Raw genomic sequence first — 20,101 nt, 5'->3', positions numbered from 1 at the left:
GGTTTTGAAGTGTTAAAGCAACTTTTGAAGCTTGAACCATATTTCCTTTTCATCTGCAGCTCTTTGGGTTCAGTGTGTTAAATATTCTAGCCCATCACCTGGAATACCAAGACAGCAGTTCATACATCACAGTTCACACAGAAATAATACAAATAAATGCAGACTAAATAAATTTTAAAAATGGCTAGGTTCCATTACATGTCAAACTACTGTATTGTTTAGCGTATTGTGTGCAACAGGACAATCATTCTTCAGGTGGGAAAAATCCACTTTTATATTCGCCAGACTACCTTTATTTGCAGGTTATTAACTTCAAGTTATTTGCAACACTGTTATTGTTTGCACAATTTTTAACTCATCCTAAAATTTTATTTCTTGGATGGAGAATATTGAAAAGTATAAGAAATATAAATTATCGGCATGCAAACACACTTGATATACAGTATACTGTATTTCATGGATACTGAATTCCCTGTTGTTTGAGGTTTACCTGGCTACTGAGTTTTATGCTGACAGTAAAAATCTTTTTGAGTTTTATGCTGACAGTAAAAATCTTTTTGTTTAAATAGGATACTCTGTTGTTCTACTATTTTTTCTTATGTTTTAATTTGTATTTTATATTTAGATTGCTACAAGAGGTGGCAGCACCTAGCAACTTTAATTCTGAACAAAACTAAACACACACACACCTCCAGAAGTCAGTCAGTCAGTCAGTCTACCTACCTACCTATCTTCTCCAGAAGAGGGTAATGGTGAATTACTTCTGTGTTGTTGCTAAATAAATGAATCTAGTTATGAGGAATCAAGCTTGACCCAATGAAGATTTGACCTTGCTTTCATTATAGTTTCTTGATGTTTTAAAAGTACTTTTATCTGATTTTAATGTTTTCTTTGTGAAAATATTTTACTGGATTTTGTTACTGGCCTCCTTGGGCAATTGTATTTTAAAGAAAAGGAAATTATACATTAAATAGTAGGGTAGAACCTTGATTTAATGGATCATTTGGGGAAGGGGCATTAGTTCAGAAGGTCTGTGAAATCTGAATGTGTACAATTCGTCAAGTAATTTAATATCAGCATGCAAATGATGGAAATTGATGGAAATAACATTTAAATGAATCATTTACTACTTTAGACAAAATGGAAATGTCTGTTACTTCAGGGGGATGTCAGGACACCAATTCGTTCTGTTACATCTGAAATTCATTAAGGGGATCCATTAAATCAGTTTTACTGTATAACTGGTTGGAGCAGAGGTGGTACAGTATTTGCGAAGTTAAAAACATTGAAATTGGCTGTTTTGAAATTGGCTTGAAGGAAAAGTGCTTTTCCAGGGTCCAAATTACTGCAGTAAATGTTACAGATAAGCCTTTTGGGGGATAACATTTCAAAAATAAAGTCCCAGCACAAAAATCACAAGTCACTGTTTCACATCAGTGGTATCCCCAGGATAATGGTTTCAGTGAGGCAGGTTGCTAGAGAAGGTGGATCAAGAAGTATTTGGATTCTAAGACATAAATCATCACAATTCAGGCAATTGTTGGCTGGCTGGAGAATTCTGGAAGTCCACACATCTTAAAATTGCCATTGTTGAGAAACACTGGTCTAGTCCAACCTACTGCCCAATGCAGGAATCCACTACTATTAATATTGCTGACAGAAGGCCATCAATCTGTGTTTAAACATGGCCAGAGAAAGAGTCCATCAGCTTCCAAGGCATCTTATTCCTCTCTTGATCAATTATTTTAAGACATTTTTTCTGATGTCCAACAGAAATCTGCTTACAATTTACACCGTTTCTTGTCCTGTCTTCTGGAACAACTGAATGATTCTGCTTCATCTTTTTTTAGAATTAAGCTTGTTTAAGCTTTACAAACAGAAATACAGAAAATGGGGAAAAGGGTAATGAAAGAAAACATAACGAAGGAAGACTATATCACATATTTGGCAAATATCAAACAATACTGAAAAGTTTCTAAGTTAAAACAATGATTCTCTAATGTTACAAAATGTCGTAGAATCTATGCCAAAGGGGAACATAATTGCTTCATTTTTTATTGCCCCACCTACATGATAGCCTATCATATATGTAAAGATGGTGACCGGGTTTCCCTACCATGTTCTCCAGGCTTAGCACACCCAGCAGCAAAATCATTTGTCATCGTTTTTTCCCCCTTTCAGGCCTTTAATCTTTTGGTTGCTTTTGGGACATGCTTCAAAAGCCACATGGGAGAGCTGTAATTGAAGAGTGAGACAACAGGAAGGTTCAAGAAATGATCATACAATGAAAGAGTCTATTGATGCCCATCAAGTCAAGCTGTCAGTGACTTCACTTCCAAAGAATGATTTCTAAAGCAACTTCCCTTTCACCAGATTGAATGAGAATTGGTTGGGGAAACATCTGGGAGAATTTAAACTAGCCCAGTTTGGTTTAAAAAGTTACCAATATTCTAGAAATTCTGGCCCTACCTGGGCCATTTGGGGAAGATGGTGACAATACTTCAGCACGTTAAGGCAATATTGCAGAGGCCAGCATCACTGAGAGCATTTTAGCAATCCAAGACGTATTTAAACAAAATGGGGTTTCAGGTCTTATTGTTGAAGACTGCAAAAAAGAACAACAGAATAATCAATCAGTACAGAATATCATTTCAGCAACTAAAGCGTGAAGTGTTGGTACTGTGAATTCAGCAACTACTAAATGTGAAGTGTTGGAGTGTTGGTACTGTTAATCTACCCAGGATTAAAATAATTACACTTGATTATAAAGACTGATCAGCTGCTCCTTAGTTCTGCATTACTAGTTTGGCGTAATTGGGCGTGTTGGGAGAACAATTCCCACCACCCCCGTCAGGCCGGGTGACGGGATTTGTTCGCCACCCCGTAAAGTTGAAGCACCGTTTTCAAAACTGACTGAAGTAGCTGTTTTGTTAAAAGCCTTTTCCCTGTGCAAGGCTCATGGACAGAAACAACTGAACCTCTGTCGCTGTCTTTATTAGCAGTGCAGTATTTCATTCGCTTGGCTTCTGACACACGCGTTTCCTCTAGTGCAAGAGTTCGAAGTGATGGGAGACGAAAAAAGTGTTTCCGCCCGGTTTCGAACCGGGGACCTTTCGCGTGTTAGGCGAACGTGATAACCACTACACTACGGAAACTTCAGTAAGAAACTTTTTTCCCGAAGCAGTATTTAGAATACATACTAAAAAACAACAGCTCTTGGAAAATATTATAAAGGTTGTAGTTTATTAATATAGAGACAAAAATATATATGAATGAAAAATCTATCTATTAAAAGAATTGGATCGTGTCGGCTAGCAGTGTGTTCAGGAGCTTTCAGTTACATGTCGAGAAACTGAAAGTGCTTGTATCTTAAAAGCGCCATCCTGTCCGGTTTGGCAAACATAACGCAGGGCAGCCCCAGCTGGCCACCCATCCAGCTGACTGATGTTCAGCCCTATTTTGCCTACCTTTCCTCTTGTTCTTCTGCTAGGCGCTGTCCCGCTCATGGAGCAAAAACGCGGGGTTTCCGTTCCGCCCCGTCCTCAACGTACAGTACTCGAAACCGGAGACCCAGAGGTGAGAGGCGCTTCCCTTCCCACGCACGTGCGTTTTTGTAGACTCGAATTAAGGAAGCGGCTAAAAGAGACGCTCGTCCCTGGGTGGGCTCGAACCACCAACCTTTCGGTTAACAGCCGAACGCGCTAACCGATTGCGCCACAGAGACCGTCCTTCTACAAATATCTGCCACAAAAGTACTAATGGTTTCACTCCTCTAGCATTATCTTGCACTTCCTCAAAACCGTTCGGAAGTTTATTTCCAAAATCAGTGCTACAAACAGGATTGCAACAACAGCAAAAAAGTTTTTCTCCCGAACGAAAGAAGGAAGATTGGAGCATTACCTGCATGAAAGCCGTTAGAGTAGCCAACAGAGTCAGGGAATTGGCTGAGAGCAACTAAATGGCCCAAGATTTCTAGGGCTTCCTTTGTGATGGCAAACTCAAATTTGTTAGGGCCACCCAATCCGGGCTACAAAAGTTCTGTATAGATTTGCTGCCATCCAGTGGTAATCCGGATTTTTGCAGTTTTGAATTAACTATCCCCCCACCCCACCCCACCCCACCCCATGAAAGGGGAAAAAGAAATTTAAGCGAGGATTGTTGGTCTTCCTGCAGAGGCAAAAGTACCAGGGGCATCCCAGGCACGCTTGAATTGCTGCAGGGGTTGACTTTTTTGACCCCTTCCTCCCAAGTATTATTCCATCATCTGGAGGTAGGGCAAGCTAGGTTGAATTGGGAAGCTTCCTGCTCAAACTATAAATGGCGTGGAGGACTTTGCTGCCCCCAATTCTGTCCTAATGGAAACCCCGGTTCTTTTGGGGAACCCTTTTCTTTTGAAATTCATGTCTAAGCAATCTATTCAAAGGAGCCAACGGCCGTAGGGGACATAGGGAATGGCCTTGAAGGGGAGGAGGAAGAGCTGCTCCAAGTCAAGAGGCAGATAAGAAGGGCTTGAGCCTCCAAGAAAGTAACTTGAGAAATCGTCTCAGACAGGACCTTCCCTAGTTCAAAGAAAGAGAAAGTGAGGGAAGCACATTCAGACTTGCAAGGTTCTGTTACTAAAACTGTTGCAGTAAAGGAAGAGAGACTAGATTAAAAAAAATTGTGAATGCCTCTTTGAGAAAGGAGGTGGTACCAACTGCCTTGAAAGGGAGAAGTGGTGCACTCCCTTCACAAGAGACCGCCCTTGATCTGCAATTATGGAAAATTTTCATTCAAAGAAAATGGTGAGGCAACAATTACAGAGGGTACACTTGCTATAGCTTCAGTGGCTCTTGTGCCTTTTCTTGGGCTCACATAGTCAATGCCTCTTTAACACCACCTTAACTCAAACATGTATTTTCCTGAGATCATGGAGCCAAGGCGGCAAAATAATGCCACATGTCCACACACAAGAGATTTCGGAAGGAAAGCAAATCAAGGGGCAAACTGGTACTGAATATAAATAGACAGTCATAGAGAATGAAGAAGGGTTTTCACAGGTTCCAGTTTTTATCTCCAACTTGATGACTTTGTGTCCCAGGCTTCAATCCTTCATCTTAAACCAATTGGACAATAGATGCAGGGACCCCCATTTCAGTCTCAATCTGCTGTCACCAGGAGGGTACTAAGAGGAGCCCCAGTCAGAGTATGGGCTGCAGGTACACTGATAAAAGGACCAGTGCTTTCCTAGTTGCCCTGGCTGCTGGCCTCCCTCACTCTCAGAGGTCTCCTTGGTTCCTCTTTCTCTTTGAGTCCTATGTAGGGACCCTAAGAATGAGCCTGCTGCAAGCTTGACAACTGCCAGCCACTGTTCCTGGGAATTTTGTCTGTCTGTCTGTCTATCAAATTTCATCACCATCCATTTTCCCCAAAAGAGGGACTCTGAGCGGTTTACAATAAAGCATTATTGTAATATTAGGCTTCTCTTCCCCAAATTGGCACTCCAACTTCTGGAAATGTACTTTTAAGCTGGCAGTGGTGAGGACAAAATGGGGAAAATGCAAGTTACAAGAACTTTGAGATTGAGTCATTCAATAGATAGGTAAGTAGGTAGGTAAGTAGATGATAGATAGATAGATAGATATGCTAGAGAAATAAATAGATCTACACAGTTTTATGAGGGGAGATTGAAAAGCTGTTAAACTCTTTTTCTCTGTTAAATTTAGGACCTGAAAAATAAGATGTGAACGGTGTTTCGGCCAATGGACTAACCACAATTTCCAAAGAACTGCAGCATTTCAAAAAAAGTCTTTATTTGGTAGCAGCTGACTCAGAAATAATCAGTTCAACTTTAAATCCAGATATATTTTCAAACCTGCACAGAGTTTTCAAGTGGCAGTGCCCTGATATTTAAGAATGTAAGTGATTACAGTGTACATGAATTCTGAACAGGGAACATTGCATTACTATTCAATGTTTTTTGCTAATTTTTAAAAAATTATTATTTAAGATCCTATATGCCTATTTTGTAATTTGCTGATTTGAAAAAGTAATGGAATCTAATGCTCCAGCCTGCTAACAATTAACAATTATAAGGGCCTTCATTTGTTGTAACTGAACATTGTTTTCATAGGTGACATTAAAAGCTAACTCCCTACTAGACTAACTAAAAACAGCACGTATGATGGCCATTATATCTGAAGAAGCCTTGGGAACCACGTTAGGCTGCAGCCCTATATTCCTGAAGCTCCACCGAAATGAGAAATTGGATTTTTTGCATTTTTGAACCAACACACAAATCTAAATTGTTATCCTTTTTGAACCTCTGAATCTTTCTAAGCACTTTATCATTCAAATGGTAATAATGCATACTGTATTAGTAAAAACCTACACAAAATGCATATATTATATTCAGGAAGACAATGTACAAAAATTATTCCTATTTGACAAAAATATTAAACCAATGTACATAAGCAACATTACAGACAATTGCACATAGTTTGGAGAGCTGTGCATTAAAGTTAGTATACACCATGTAGTAAAGAAATGAGATAAACTGAAATGAACAAATTAAAAGGCAAAGCTAAAAGGATGACAGATTTTGAACATAGCAAGATTCATTCAAATTTATTTCAATTGTACACTAAAGGATATACTTTGATTAGTATATTCTTAAGTATGGTTACAGTGGCTTATCAGATGAAGAGAGCCAGATAGAGTGAGTGCTGTGTAGCTTGCAGCTGATCAATTTATTGTATTCATAAATGAAAACAGCTGAACTGAATATATCTACACAGTATCAAATTGCAGGCTGTGAAGCCATCCAAAAAGTTCCATTATGCAAGAGAAGGAAGACAATAACTTCCTCTCTGTGTGGTTTGTGTAGCTGAGTTGCTAAAGAGAACTAAACAGAATATCCTGACAAGTTGAGCTGTCAGCATGGATCAAGACATGGTGGGATACATTGTTCTTCTGGTGATTGTCACCCTCCTAAGTGTCATCCAGAATGGTAAGGCTGAACTTTGTATACGAACCCAAGAAACTGTATACAAACCCAAGAAAGAAGGATGTATTTTGCTCTGGGGTGAGTGGATTGAGTAAGATGCATTTTCATGCACTTGTTTTTGAGTGTCTTCATGCCTGTTGGTATCATTGGAGAATTTCAATCTATTTCCTCTTCTTTTTCTTCAACTTTGGGGGGTCAAACACAGCAATTTTAATATTATGCTTTTAAGTATTCAGAATGGATTAATAGTATGGACCTTCAAGTAAAATTAGCTTAACAAAATTGAAGGAGAAAAAGTTGGATGTGGCAAATTACAAACTGGAGTAGAAATTCGCTATTCAGCACTGTATTTGATTCCTTAATTCCTTAGCTCTCAAATATAAGATGTGGCATAAGAGGAGTTTCTTGATGGCAGCAACCCTGCCCCTCGCTACTTCAAGAGGTTAAATTCCCTTCCTTTTTATTGATGTTCCACCATTTTCTTTCAATAAGCACATGCCTCTGATGTTGTTAAAACTAACAACTACTTTTTGTGTGTTTTGTCTTTGTGTCGTTGTAAGTGAGCTCTAATAGTTATTGTTTTTGTACATTTCTTATAGTTTCCATGTCCTTCTGAGCAACATTTTTTCAGAGGAAAGGAGGATATGTATTTCTTTCTAATAATGGTGATAACTATAACAACCATCTGCCTTGTACTGGTTCAGGCTTGTTGATTCATAGAGCTGAGTATTGGTTAAACTCTACAGTGACTGGCAGAGGTTCTACAGATGTTTAGAGTGGAAATGCCAGGAATTAAAACTGGAGTTTTGCATGCAAAACATGGACTCTACCATTCAGTTGTAGGTCTTCCATTCCATTCTCTTGCTGTCTGCTGGGCTGGATGCAACGATAAACTGGGGAAGATAATGGGAGTGATGAGAAGGGTTAGGCCATTTCCCCACTAGTCACTTACCGCAACTTCCTGAATCATCCAACCATCCATCTGCTGATATAATAGGCTTTTATACTGGCCAGCTAGTGGGGTAATGGCCTTAGAATGCTCTGCTTTTAAGACTTTAATTTCCATGCACAGATGTTCATGCAAGCTTTGTATTCAACTTAAATGGTGGAAAAGTTCCAGATGAAGAGCAGAACTCACACGCACACACACAAGAGTGAAAGAACCCCATTACAGATGTATTGAAACGATGTATGTGTATTTATGTGTACATGAATATATCCATACATTCCATATTATTCCATTGTATTCCATATTATTTGAAATGGATTGGGAGTAACTTTACTAGTAGGCTTCTATCCTCTCTCTTTAGGTTCACTCCTTGAAATAGCAGCATGAGATCAGTGCAAATGTAACGACATTATGATTGGCACCTAACAATAACGCAAATACTGTATGTCCTGGCAACATTTCTTTTCTGTTAAGTCCCATGACACTGCTTTCATTAAGTCCCCAGCCCACAAGTGAGTACTTAGTTGTACTAGGTTTGGGGTAGTGCTTTCCCCCCTATTCCAACTCCACCCAAGGACAGCCTTGGTTGTGTAGAATCTGATTCAGGAATCGGTGGAGAACATCTCAGCTCAGCCATGGGAAAGGCCAACCAAGAGGGATCTTGCTAGGATAATGTTTTCCAGTGCTAGACAGGGGTCATTTCCTTTATCTGACATTTTTCTTAAGGAGTTTTTGAAGAGCCATATTTTCACCCTCTTCCAGGCCAGTAAAATATTTTGAAGTTCCCAAATCATTTAACAAGAAAAGAAAAGAAAAAGAGAATTTTAGAAGTGAAATAGGAGGAGAGAGATACCAGTCTTCGTCCGCTGTTTTTTCTGTTTTCTCTCATTCCCCTCTCTCTTTCTCACATAGCTCCGTCCTGCAGAGTTCAGAAACAATCCATATTTTAAACTCAATGGATGAAATGTGGGAAAGCATTTCTAGCACTGAAAGGCTGTGTATGGAAAGGGTTAAATTCCATCACCATAGTGGTTCTTCCCTGAAATATTCCCCAAACTGCCTTTAATTTTTAAAAACTGGAATCCAAGCTTCATTCATATGTGCAAATAAGGTCCAGATGAGCTCAGAAGTGCAATCTGCAGGCAGTAGCAGCTGAATTTTCCATTACCTTAGAGCAGTGTTTCTCAACCTTGGCAACTTTAAGATAGGTGGACTTCAACTCCCAGAATTCCCTAGCCAGCTGTGCCTTGAGAAACGCTGCCTTAGAGGCATGTCAGTATACAGGGAGAGTGAGACAAAAGTCCATGGCTGCTCTGATTGTGTGAATCTGCAGCTGAACTGGATGTGTAAATATGAGTGCAAAGCATATGCAAAGGAAGTGCAACACTGGAAAACAAAGTTGAGGTTTCTTTCCAGGAAGTTGTGATGCAACTATGTAAATGGACCTTGGTCGCTTAGGAAAAAAGAAAAATTTAAAAAAAAGATAGCCATGTGGGTCTTTCAGATGATTGCATTTAAGTGCTTTCCACTAGGCCTTTAGCTGGCAGGAAAGTATGCCCAGGATCAACTATGCTGTCCCCATGGTCATCCCTATTGTGTCACAGAAATAAGGCCAGCAAATGGTGATTTCCTTACTGTTTTTATCAGGCCAAGTTAAAGAAAGCAGCTGGAGATTCCTCTGGCTCCATTTTAATACCCACCAAGTGTACAGTCACCAACCACACACTTTAAAATGTGGTGGTGCTGGTTTGGGTGTGCTAAGCCACCTGTTTAAGGAGGAGTATGGGGTGAAGTGGAAGGGAGCTTTTCCAACATTCATGCTCAGGGCAACTCTTTCTCCACAGCAGGCAATTGGGGGTGTTTCTGAACATGGGTTTAGCGCTTTTCTGAAAAAGCGCTACACCTGTGTTCAAAAAGAGCCTGGATTACAGGTCACACGTACAGACTAGAATGTGGGGTGAAACAAAAGGGAGAAAATGAGCTCTGTATTTGACTAGTGCTGCAAAGCAATGTACATGCTCGAAATGAATGACCCAGGAATCCAGTTTTGACTTCATTACCAGCAGCGCTTGGAAGAAACTGGGAGATGCCCATGTAGACATGTAATTGGGCTTGGCCAAAACATAATAATAACAGTAATCACAAATGGCATCTTGTCATTGTTACTGTCAAAGCCAGAATAGTGTTGAACACACACACATACGCCACAACATAAGTAATTGTGGTGCACTGCAAAAGCAGCCAGGGACATTGCAGCTGCATGTTGCCGGTCAGAGTGACAGTTTTAGAACTCATCTTCATTGGAGGCCTTGAAGACCCAGCTCTCTGGAGAAGGGTCTAATGCTGGGAAAGGTGGAATGAAAGAGAAGAAGAGGACGACCAGCAGCAAGGTGGGTGGACTCAGTTACGGTGGTGGTGATGAGTGCACCGTTGGGGGACCTGAAAGAAGAGGTTAGGGATAGACTGTCATGGAGAAAATGTGGTCGCTAGGAGTAATGAGTAATGTGCTGAGGATGAGACAAAGACAACTTGATGAGGACATGTTGAAGAAAGTGGCTACTGGGGCCCTGTCATGCAGCAGTTAAGGGGAAGTGATGAAAATTCCTTAGCAGTCATTGCTTTTTCTCAGAAAAGCAAACTAGTACCTTTCTTCCTTCTTCTGTTCAGGATCGGCCTTTTCATGTAGATGGAAATCTAACTGTGAGCTAGCAGCTTGACAGTAGTGGTTTTCAAACTTCCTATCTGTGGGAAATGTTGGCCTAGAAACTTCCCAGTATGTTTTAATCGTGGTTGTACTCTGCAAGTGAATGCCGTACAGTAATAGTGGACATCTTTTGATAAGTTCCCAAGAAATGCAAGGATTCTTTCTAGTCAATGCCTTTAACTTCTGTAACAGATTTTAGCTGAACTCTTAAGGCAATAAGAATAAAACAGAGGGAAGATGATGCACCTGAGTTCCACAGCCCTGTTTTGGTTCTTTCTCAGCCCATAATAAAAACCACATTGTACTATCTGTATTAACGTACAGGTAGTCCTCATTTTGCAACTACAATTGGGTCTGGCAACTTGGTTGTTAAACAAAGCGGTCACTATGTGAAACCATGACTGTGCTTATGAATTTACTTCAGTTTTCCTTTGCTTTACAGACCTGAAGGTTGTAAATGTGAGGATTGGTCATAAAGTTACTTTTTCATCACCATTGTAACTGTGAATGGTCGCTAAACAAGGCAATCGCTAAACAAGGACTACCTGTATTGAGAATAGAGACGTACAGAGCCAAAGAGCAGGATTTGGCTTACTAATCTGCTTCACCCAATGCATAATGATAAGCCAACACTGAATAAACCACATTATGGCCTAGTATAAGGATGAACACCCTACAGTCCTTGAAATCCTATTTTGTGACTTCTGGAACCGTTTCTGAGAATGCCTGTTGAAAATTAACAGCACAGCTTCCTGCCGTTTTGAGGCAGGGAATGTGTGGAAATTGTAGGATAAGCCCTCAACATGTATAACACTTTACAGTACATTCTAGAAAACAAAAGAAGCCCTCAAAACACAGGGAAAATGCAAACTTCAAGCACAAGACGGCCTCTATCCTTTTTACAACATCATCTACCAGTGAGGTCCTCAGCCCTTCTAAAAAATATTAAATGTCTTAAAAGTTTGTCTATCTCTGGCTTAGTGTGCTCTCTGAACCCAGACTTGGCATGAGGAGACCTAGGTTCCAATTTACCCTCTGCCATAGAAGATTACTGGATGACTTTGGGCCAGTTGCAGTCTCTCAACTAAGCCTATCTCATAGGGCTGTTGTGGGAAAAAAATGGGAGGGAACATTCTGTTCATCACTTTATGCTCTTGAATGAAAGGCAGCCTATAAACCTAATAAATAAATATGGGATCCTTCCAATGAACACCCCACCACCACCACGATGAGGCGGCACAGCAGGACTTTGAGGGGTGGGAGGGAATGCTTTTAATAGGTTTTGTTGATTTGTTATATCTAACCACTACTGTTCTGAATTTTTTTAATATCGGTTGGAATGAAACATTTCTGTTTAATACTGACATTTTGCTAGGTAGCTAGCTATTAAATTGTCATAGAAATATTTTCCTTTATTTTTAATAGGTTGCTATTTTAATAGAAAAACTAATAATTTTAACTGTTTGCTTAATATGAATGTTCCACATTGCTGTTTTTGATATTATAATTATATTAATGTACCTTAGTAACTCTGGTGTTCTACAGCAACAAAAAGTAAAACCCCAAATGAAAATTCACTGTGTATTTTTTTAAAAATTCACAGCTTTTTTTGCAAGCAAAGTCGAACAGGAAAGCAAAAACAATGCAGGCAAAACAATTCAGAGGTGTGGTCCATCTGCCTTTGACCGTGTGTTTACTGCCAAGTGAGTATTCCTTTGCATATTCATGGGAAGAGAGAGAGTTCCATATTTATTATTTATTATGAGTGTTGCAGTTGTGGGTACAAGAATGGCAAAATCTAAAGAGGCATTCTGGAACTCAAATCTGCTAAGGCTGCTAAACATACCTGTTACATACCTGGGAATTACTTGGAGTAAAGCTGCACAGAATTCTGATTTTAAACCCAATTCCTATCTACCTCACTAGCCCTAGAAGGTGGCCTTCAGTTATGAAGCTATTTCTTGGTTGACTTGATGGAGATAATAGGGCATTCCGCCCACAAACTTGGGCTGCAAAACTCCAGACAACCTCTAGTGGGTAGTAAAGGGTTAATGGTTTCTGTTTCTCTTTGCTGTCCACTAGTGGTCATGCAGATTTTTACAGCCCAGATCTGGTAGCCCCAGCACACAGTGGTCTCTAATTCAACTATTGTGTGCATACCCAGGAAATGACCCAATCAAGTGTATCATACAAAGCAAAATCAAGGGTGTCTACAGGGTATAGTTAAAAAAATTCAAGATGGTGGCTACAATGGTGCCATCAACACTCCACTTGGGCTCCGTGTGCATCATGATACAGACACCCTGCAAAGCTTGGAACAAAATCTTGTAATGCGGAATACTCCAGTTCAGATTCCAGACAACCACATCTTCTTCCAGAAAACTCTGGAAACCACAACCACCACCACCACCCTGCCATTTTTGCAGTCTGCCATCATCCTCTGCCTGCAAAGAATGCTCAGTTCACTGTCCATCCTTTGTACATTTGTTGTTGATAGACTTTTTCCCTGATTTTCTCCCTCTTCTTTTGTATTCTCACAACTCCCGAAGTTTGCCCAAACTTGCTAGCTACTTTTTGGGCACAGTTACACCCTTTGGATATATAATGTCTGTCACACCGAAAAAAAAATTTCTTTATTTGCTAGATTTATATCCTACTTTTCAAAGCAGAAAAGGAAATTTTATGTGATCTCCAAGAGTAAAGACTGACCCAAAGCCCCCCCTCCCAAAAGTACACGATTAAAACTATCCATCGCTAATAGCCACATAAGTTGTCAAATCAATAAAATAACAACCATAGGTGCCAACAGAATTAAATTAGAGCAAGAAAACTTCATACTTTAAAGGCCATATGGAAGACTTCCATTTTGTGTAATGCGCAGGAGGATGGGCCACAACCAAGATAATGTTCAGATAAAAGAAATTTGAGTCTGAGGGAGAAATGTAATTTGAGAAAGCATCTCAGAGTTGACCTTCCCTAGTTCTCACAAAGATAATGGGAGGGAGGAGGGAGGTGCATTCAGACTTGCAAGATTCTGTTACTGTAACCTTATTAATAAAAGTAGTATTAGCATTCACAACTTTGATTTCCTAGTCTGGTCTACCTTGAAGAGCAGACATTTTGGCATACTTATGAAAAAACAGAGGGCTGGTGACAGCCAGACTTGGAAAGGGGGCTCTTCTACAGAGTGGGGCCTCCACAGAAAAGCAGTGCCTTTTGACCTTCACAGTTCTCACTTTCAATGGGAGGGAACACAACCATCCCCAACAGAAACAAATGCACAGGACAGGGCAGAGTTTCCTTGAGGAAGCAGTTCTGAAGATACACTCTACTCCAATTTTTTCCCACAACAACAACCCAGTGAGGTAGGTTGGGCTGAGAGAAAGAGTGACTAGTCAAAGCCACCAAGTGAGCTTCCTTGGCTGAGGGTAATTTGAACCTGGGTCTTCCCAGTCTTAGTTCACTATACCATATTGGCTCTTACTGGTCCTCTAACCAGGTTCCCAACCTATGCTTCTGGGACATATTCCAGAGGGCCATGTTGATCACTGTAATTCTGACTTAGACTGGGTTTGCATATCACACTCAGCCAGGGTGTATGAAACAATGGTTTACTGAACAAGCCCCATTCACACAAAAAGTCATTATAGGTAAAATCAGACATAACGTTAATCCAAAACCAGACAGGAATCTAAAATCCAAATTTATTTATTTATTTATTTATTTATAGTTCAAATTTCTATCACCACCCATCTCTCCCAAAAAGGGGACTCATTATGACCCTGTGCGGTGTTTTACGATCTTGGCAACTTCCAGATATGTAGACTTCAGCTCTTAGAATTTCCCAGCCAGTATGGCTGTTGCTGAAAACTTGAAGTTTACACATCTGGAAGTTGCCAAGTTCAGGAAACACTGGCCTAGGCTTTACAGATCTTTTTGTTTGGTTTTGGTGCCTTCAACTCAGTGTTGACTCCTGGCAACTGCTTGGACAAGTCCCCCCAGTTTTCTCAGCAAGATTTTTGGAAGTGGCTTGCTGTTGCCTTCTTCCTAGGGCTGAGAGAAAGTGACTGGCCCAAGGTCACACAACCAGCTTTGTGCCTAAGGAAATTCAGTTTCCCACCTGGTACCTTAACTTCTACACCAAACTGGCTCTCTAGACTCAATCTACCTCTGATATAGTACACATTCTACATAATAGAATGAGGTGACAGATTTCTGAAAGGTACTACTTAACAGGGTGGGTATTTTTTTCAATGAGTACATTTATTAGTAACTTTTAAAAGGCTCTTCAAGAAGTATAGCCTGGCATAGGACTCTGATTAGGTATATATATTAACATTGTATAATCTTACTTTGTTTATTAGTGTGCTTACCTTAACCAAACAATCAAATTTATTTATATATATATATATGTATATGTATATATATGTATGTATGTATATGTATATATATGTATGTATGTATGTATGTATTGGCTGCCCAACGCCAGTGGACTCTGGGCAGCATACAAAACTAGAGAAAACATAAAAACAGCTAAAACATTAAATCAAGCAGACAGCCCAGACTAAAATAATGTAATAGACAGCAACATCAACAAAAGCAAAACAGGGGCTATTGAACAAATAGTAAACATCATCCCCAGGCCTGAGACCAAAGCCAGGTTTTCAAAGCTTTCTGAAACCCTAGGAGAGAGAGCACAGTCCTTATCTCTGGGGGGACACTGTTCCAGAGGGTGGAATTTATTGTTAATAAATTAATTTATTAGTTTATTCTTAAATTTGTATGCCACCTGACTCTCAACAACTCTTTGGTTTTTCTGTTTCACCTTCTCACAAGGTCATATACTATTGTAACACTTGAGAATATTTTTACTTTTAAATATTTTAGCTGAAATTTCACATTGGAAGTTATATATATATTGATGCACATTTCTCCAAAACATGCACTTTTGTTTCTAATTTTGCCTCATGTGCATAGTTTATATAACTTTCCTTAGTATAATACATTTTATACATTATTTCCTTAATATATGCACATTTGAATAGACCTTTTCCAGTTTTTAAAATTCATTTAATTGCAGGCTGTTCCACTACAAAATATAGAGAACTATAAATTTTAAAAACAAGAAATTAGATAAACGCAAACTAAATAAATTTCTTACTCATCCTTAGCAATGATCACACAGTCTGGTATATAAAGCAGAGCAGACCTATCTTAAATTAAACTTTGGGTAATAATATTTATGCTGAACAATTTCACATAAGATTCTTAACAGTTAGGAAGTGTTTCTCAACGTTGGCAACTTTAAGATGTGTGGACTTCAACCCCGTGGCTCGGGAATTCTGGGAATTGAAGTCCACACATCTTAAAGTTGCCAATGCTGAAAAACACAGGTAAGACAGAATTGGTTTTAGTTCATACACTACTTGTTAACTACTTTTTAAAATGTCACGGCTATGGATGCGTTCCCTTAATCTCATGTGCCCTCACTCTTCCTCTTCCTAATTTTTCTCTAGCCAAAATTGCAGAGATGCCTATCCTACCTTTCTTGCTGTTCTTTGGTGTGCCGGCCTGCTGTGCAGCCAAGGTGGGTAGTCCATTCTTCAGATCCTGCTCTTCAGCCTGGAAGTCTCCCAGTCAGGCAGGCAGGCAGGCAGGCATTTTATAGCATGATGTTGACATGAATGTAGGCTGACAACCTTTTTCTTGGCAGATTTTTTATGCCTTTAATTATTATATGGCAAGGAAATATTTGGCAGATAAAACCTGGAAAGCATAATTCAAGTGACAGTTGATTCTAACTAAAATGATGGCTATTCCAGGTTCATATGATGCGTGTATGTATGTGTGTGCGTGTATGTGTGTGTGTGTGGTAAGTATGTACACACACACACACACATGTATATATAAAGGCAAGCTACTTACCATGGTTAAAGAATGGTGCAGAACCAAAAATGGGGCATGGTGTATATTCTGGTTAACCCTCTCTATGGCGGAATGTGTCATGCAAATCCCTGGATGTCTACATTGCACCAAGCCATAGCACGCTTTACTTAATTTTGATTTAATGTTTTCAATAAACCTAGCAATCTTGTATCAGTCATGGTTCATGGCTTAGCACAGAATGTGAAACCAGCCAGCTGTGACCTAGGCAATAAACCATCATGGGTAACCGCAGAGCGGCATGTGACATCATGTGCATTATGACATCATTGTGGCTTCTAACAGATGCCTATGTAAGCCATAGCAAATGTGGCTTATAACAACATGTGAAGCTAGTCCATGTCTAAAAATTGGTTCCTTCTTTCTTCGTTTCAGCTCCTGCTGCCTTTGCTGGGCTGATGTACTTGTTTGTGAGACAAAAGTACTTTGTTGGCTATTTGGGAGAAAGGACCCAGAGGTAACTCCACAATTATTCTTTTCCAGAGTTGTCAGATGAGCATTTATGAGTTTATTTCTCCCTCCTGCCAGTGCTACTATTACTAATCCCATATTCTGTAACTCTAACTTGCTTCTCTCCAGATGTCTTACCCTACAACTCCCATAATCAGCTGGAATTACAAGGGTTGTGGTGCAAAACATCTGGAAAAAGCTAAGCCAGGAAGGATTGTTTCAGATTCGCCCTCTCAAGTTAATTCTGTCTGACAAATAAAAGGTGAACAAATCTGCAATTTTAAATAGGATTGGGGGGTTGCCGGGCAGAGGAGGAAATGAACAGAAGGAAGGAATTAGATCTACTTTGTTTTGTTCTCTGCAGTTCTTTGTACTTTTAAATCCATATGCAAACAACATTCATATATGCATGAGTTACAAAAACTAAAAACTTATAGCATGTCCGGTTGACAAGCCTTCTCCTCCACAAACCCTCCAACATAGTTCCCCACTATTTGGACAATTCCAGATCCTTTCTGACATCAGTATGCTGAAAATAAATTGGAACTATGCTGAGATCAGTAACTTATTTCTAGTGACCGCCATGTACATGGTGGTTATTGGGTTTTTTGCAAAGGCAGAGTGGTGGAACAGAAGGGATGTTTATATTCTGAAACCAAGTCTAAACTCACTCACTTAACACAGATCAGTTGTATCTTAAGTATTTAGACATCCTCAGTGTGCACTTTTGCAGAGTGCATATTAAGAGCATATTGTTGGATTAAAAGGATGTTAGATTTAAATCACAAAAAAGAAGACCACAAAAATGTTCATCAACCCTCCTTTGGACTGGAACATCTCTTTCATCCTGTTTGCCTTTCCCAGTGCCCAACACAAGTTTCATAGCTACTACAATGTTATGTACAGGCTGCATCAGCTCCTAACAGCAAGCACTGGGGTTGTGGAATAGTCAGGTAACGCAGAGGCAAGCAATCTTTTTGCAACTTTTAAATGATTTTTTAAAAAATCTTTAACGAGTACAAGAGGCAGTAATACCAGCAGAAGGGGTGGTGTTGGAATTTTCAGCCTCCTATTGGGTGGGGGTGGGTGCTGTTATTTGGATTACTAAAACAGGCATTTTAACAAAACTGTTTTCACATATTTATTCTAGCGAAGATTTCAAAAAAATAAATGAAAAATCGTGCTGCCAAAAATTATCAATATGCCATCTTAAGTGGACATACTGTATATAAAGAGGCAAATTAGGTTTAAACTTATGTACTGTATTTTAAGATGCATACATTATGCACTTGCATCAAATTTATCTGCTAATTTCACAACTCTGCTGCAGAAACATGGGTTTGTGCAGAATTTGACTCCAAAAATATCTAAGCCAGTGTTTCTCAACCTTGGGAACTTTAAGATGGGTGGACTTCAACTCCCAGAATTCCCTAGCCAGCATGGCTGTATTCAAATAGATCTTGGCTTTGGTAACAGATTGAGAAATTTTGGTCTTTCCTAGTGAACTGATTACACTCTTCCATTCTCCTTTAAGCACTCCTGGTTACATCTTTGGAAAACGCATCATCGTTTTTCTGTTCCTGATGTCTGTTGCTGGAGTCCTCAACTATTACCTGGGTGTTGTTTTTGGAAGTGACTTTCAAATGCATATAAAAACTGTAACCAATACTATATCTCCACTGTTGCTCATTCCTTAAATCTTTGTAGAATTGAAGGTGAGAGAGGACAGAGGAGATTTTTGTACTTAGCCAATCAATATCCAGGAGAAAAACTGAAATGGATGCACAAAGCTCCTTTTAGATTGCCATAAATCTAATGCTCCTAGAGTCTTGTAGTTTTGATTTAACACAGCTTTTTTCATCCTACAAGAAAGTGATTTATTGTGCACAACTGGCAGATTTGTAGTTGGAGAAGAATAATTTCCTGCAAATTATAGAACCTACCATGGGTTTAGTCACTGTAGTTTTACCTGCAAGGAGGTTTTGTGTTATTTGTTTTGTTTTGTTTTTATTTACTTTACTTTTAATATAAGATACAAAGAAACAAGTGTCTGATTTTATACCAAAGCGTCCATCGATTTTATATATCTATGATTGTCAGTCAAATTCAGATTGTTCTTCGGAATATAGATTCAATCACTTGGTAGTTATTATCCTCAGCCCATGAGTTTAACATAATAATAGAACAGAAATTATGTCTTTACCTGGATTGTTTTGTATCATGCTGGCATTTAAAATAAAGTTGTTCACAAAGATGATATTAGTCCTTTAGTGCTTGATCCTACATGTTGCTTAAAACATAGTGTAATAATGTAATATTGTACACACACACACACACACAATAGGCATAGGTATATAAAGGAAAAACAAACATGTTCAAAAGAAAACCTGGGACAAATTGGTTATTTATTTATTAGACTTATATGGCCACCCATCTCAGCATATGACTCTGGGTGACTAACAACAATTTAAATCACCAACAATAAATAAAATAACCGTAACAACCATCAACTCAGTTCAAAAATGTTGAGTTCTAACTCAAAAACTCCCAAGATAGAAATCATATGAACCAGGCTCACATAACAACTTGGACTGTTGAACACCTGTTACGTGGATGCAGGAAGATTATGCAGACAGAGGATTTGGAGTGGCACAATAAAGTGCCCAACTGGACTCTTTGGAATCTTAGTAAGAATTAGAACTTACCAGCCACAAAGAATTGCTGGAATCACAATATTGAAAAAGTGGTTGAGAACAAAGAGGTTAAGATCCTGCAGGATTTACAGATACAAACTGATAAACATTTAGCCGACAATAAGCTGGACATGACTATAGTTTCAAAGCAGTAAGGACTGATAATTGACACTGCAGTAGCTGGAGGTACAAGGGTCAATGAGAGAGTACCAGAAAAAAGAGGGACAAGTAAAAACCTTCAAATAGAGGTTGAGTGAAGATGGAAAAAGAAAGTAATAATGATACCAATATTAGATAGTGTGCTTGGTGCCATTGCAAAAAATCTGGAAAAACTCTTTTGATATGGAATAGGAATGGACAGAATCTCAACTTATCAA

The 20,101-nt window shown here is 39.2% G+C and overlaps 1 protein-coding gene and 2 non-coding genes across 3 annotated transcripts; 1 reads left to right on the top strand and 2 right to left on the bottom strand.

Annotated features, from left to right (window-relative positions):
- Positions 1-3,082: 3,082 nt before the first annotated feature.
- TRNAV-AAC (transfer RNA valine (anticodon AAC)) lies at positions 3,083-3,155 on the bottom strand. Its single transcript has one exon. It is a non-coding gene; the product is annotated as a tRNA-Val (tRNA).
- Positions 3,156-3,650: 495 nt separating this feature from the next.
- On the bottom strand, positions 3,651-3,724 carry TRNAN-GUU (transfer RNA asparagine (anticodon GUU)). The gene has a single exon. It is a non-coding gene; the product is annotated as a tRNA-Asn (tRNA).
- A 3,158-nt stretch (positions 3,725-6,882) lies between these two features.
- Positions 6,883-19,293, top strand: ALOX5AP (arachidonate 5-lipoxygenase activating protein). Its single transcript, XM_063304450.1, has 5 exons — positions 6,883-6,988; positions 12,242-12,341; positions 16,155-16,225; positions 16,957-17,038; positions 18,566-19,293. Exons 1-5 carry the CDS (start codon positions 6,919-6,921, stop codon positions 18,726-18,728), a joined length of 486 nt encoding a protein of 161 aa, XP_063160520.1. The 5' UTR covers positions 6,883-6,918; the 3' UTR covers positions 18,729-19,293.
- Positions 19,294-20,101: the final 808 nt, after the last annotated feature.

The sequence above is a fragment of the Candoia aspera genome, chromosome 5 (genome assembly GCF_035149785.1).
Source record: "Candoia aspera isolate rCanAsp1 chromosome 5, rCanAsp1.hap2, whole genome shotgun sequence".
NCBI classification, from domain to species: Eukaryota; Metazoa; Chordata; class Lepidosauria; order Squamata; family Boidae; genus Candoia; species Candoia aspera.
The sequence above is the reverse complement of the archived record's forward strand: the minus strand, read 5'-3'. Positions and strand labels throughout refer to the sequence as shown.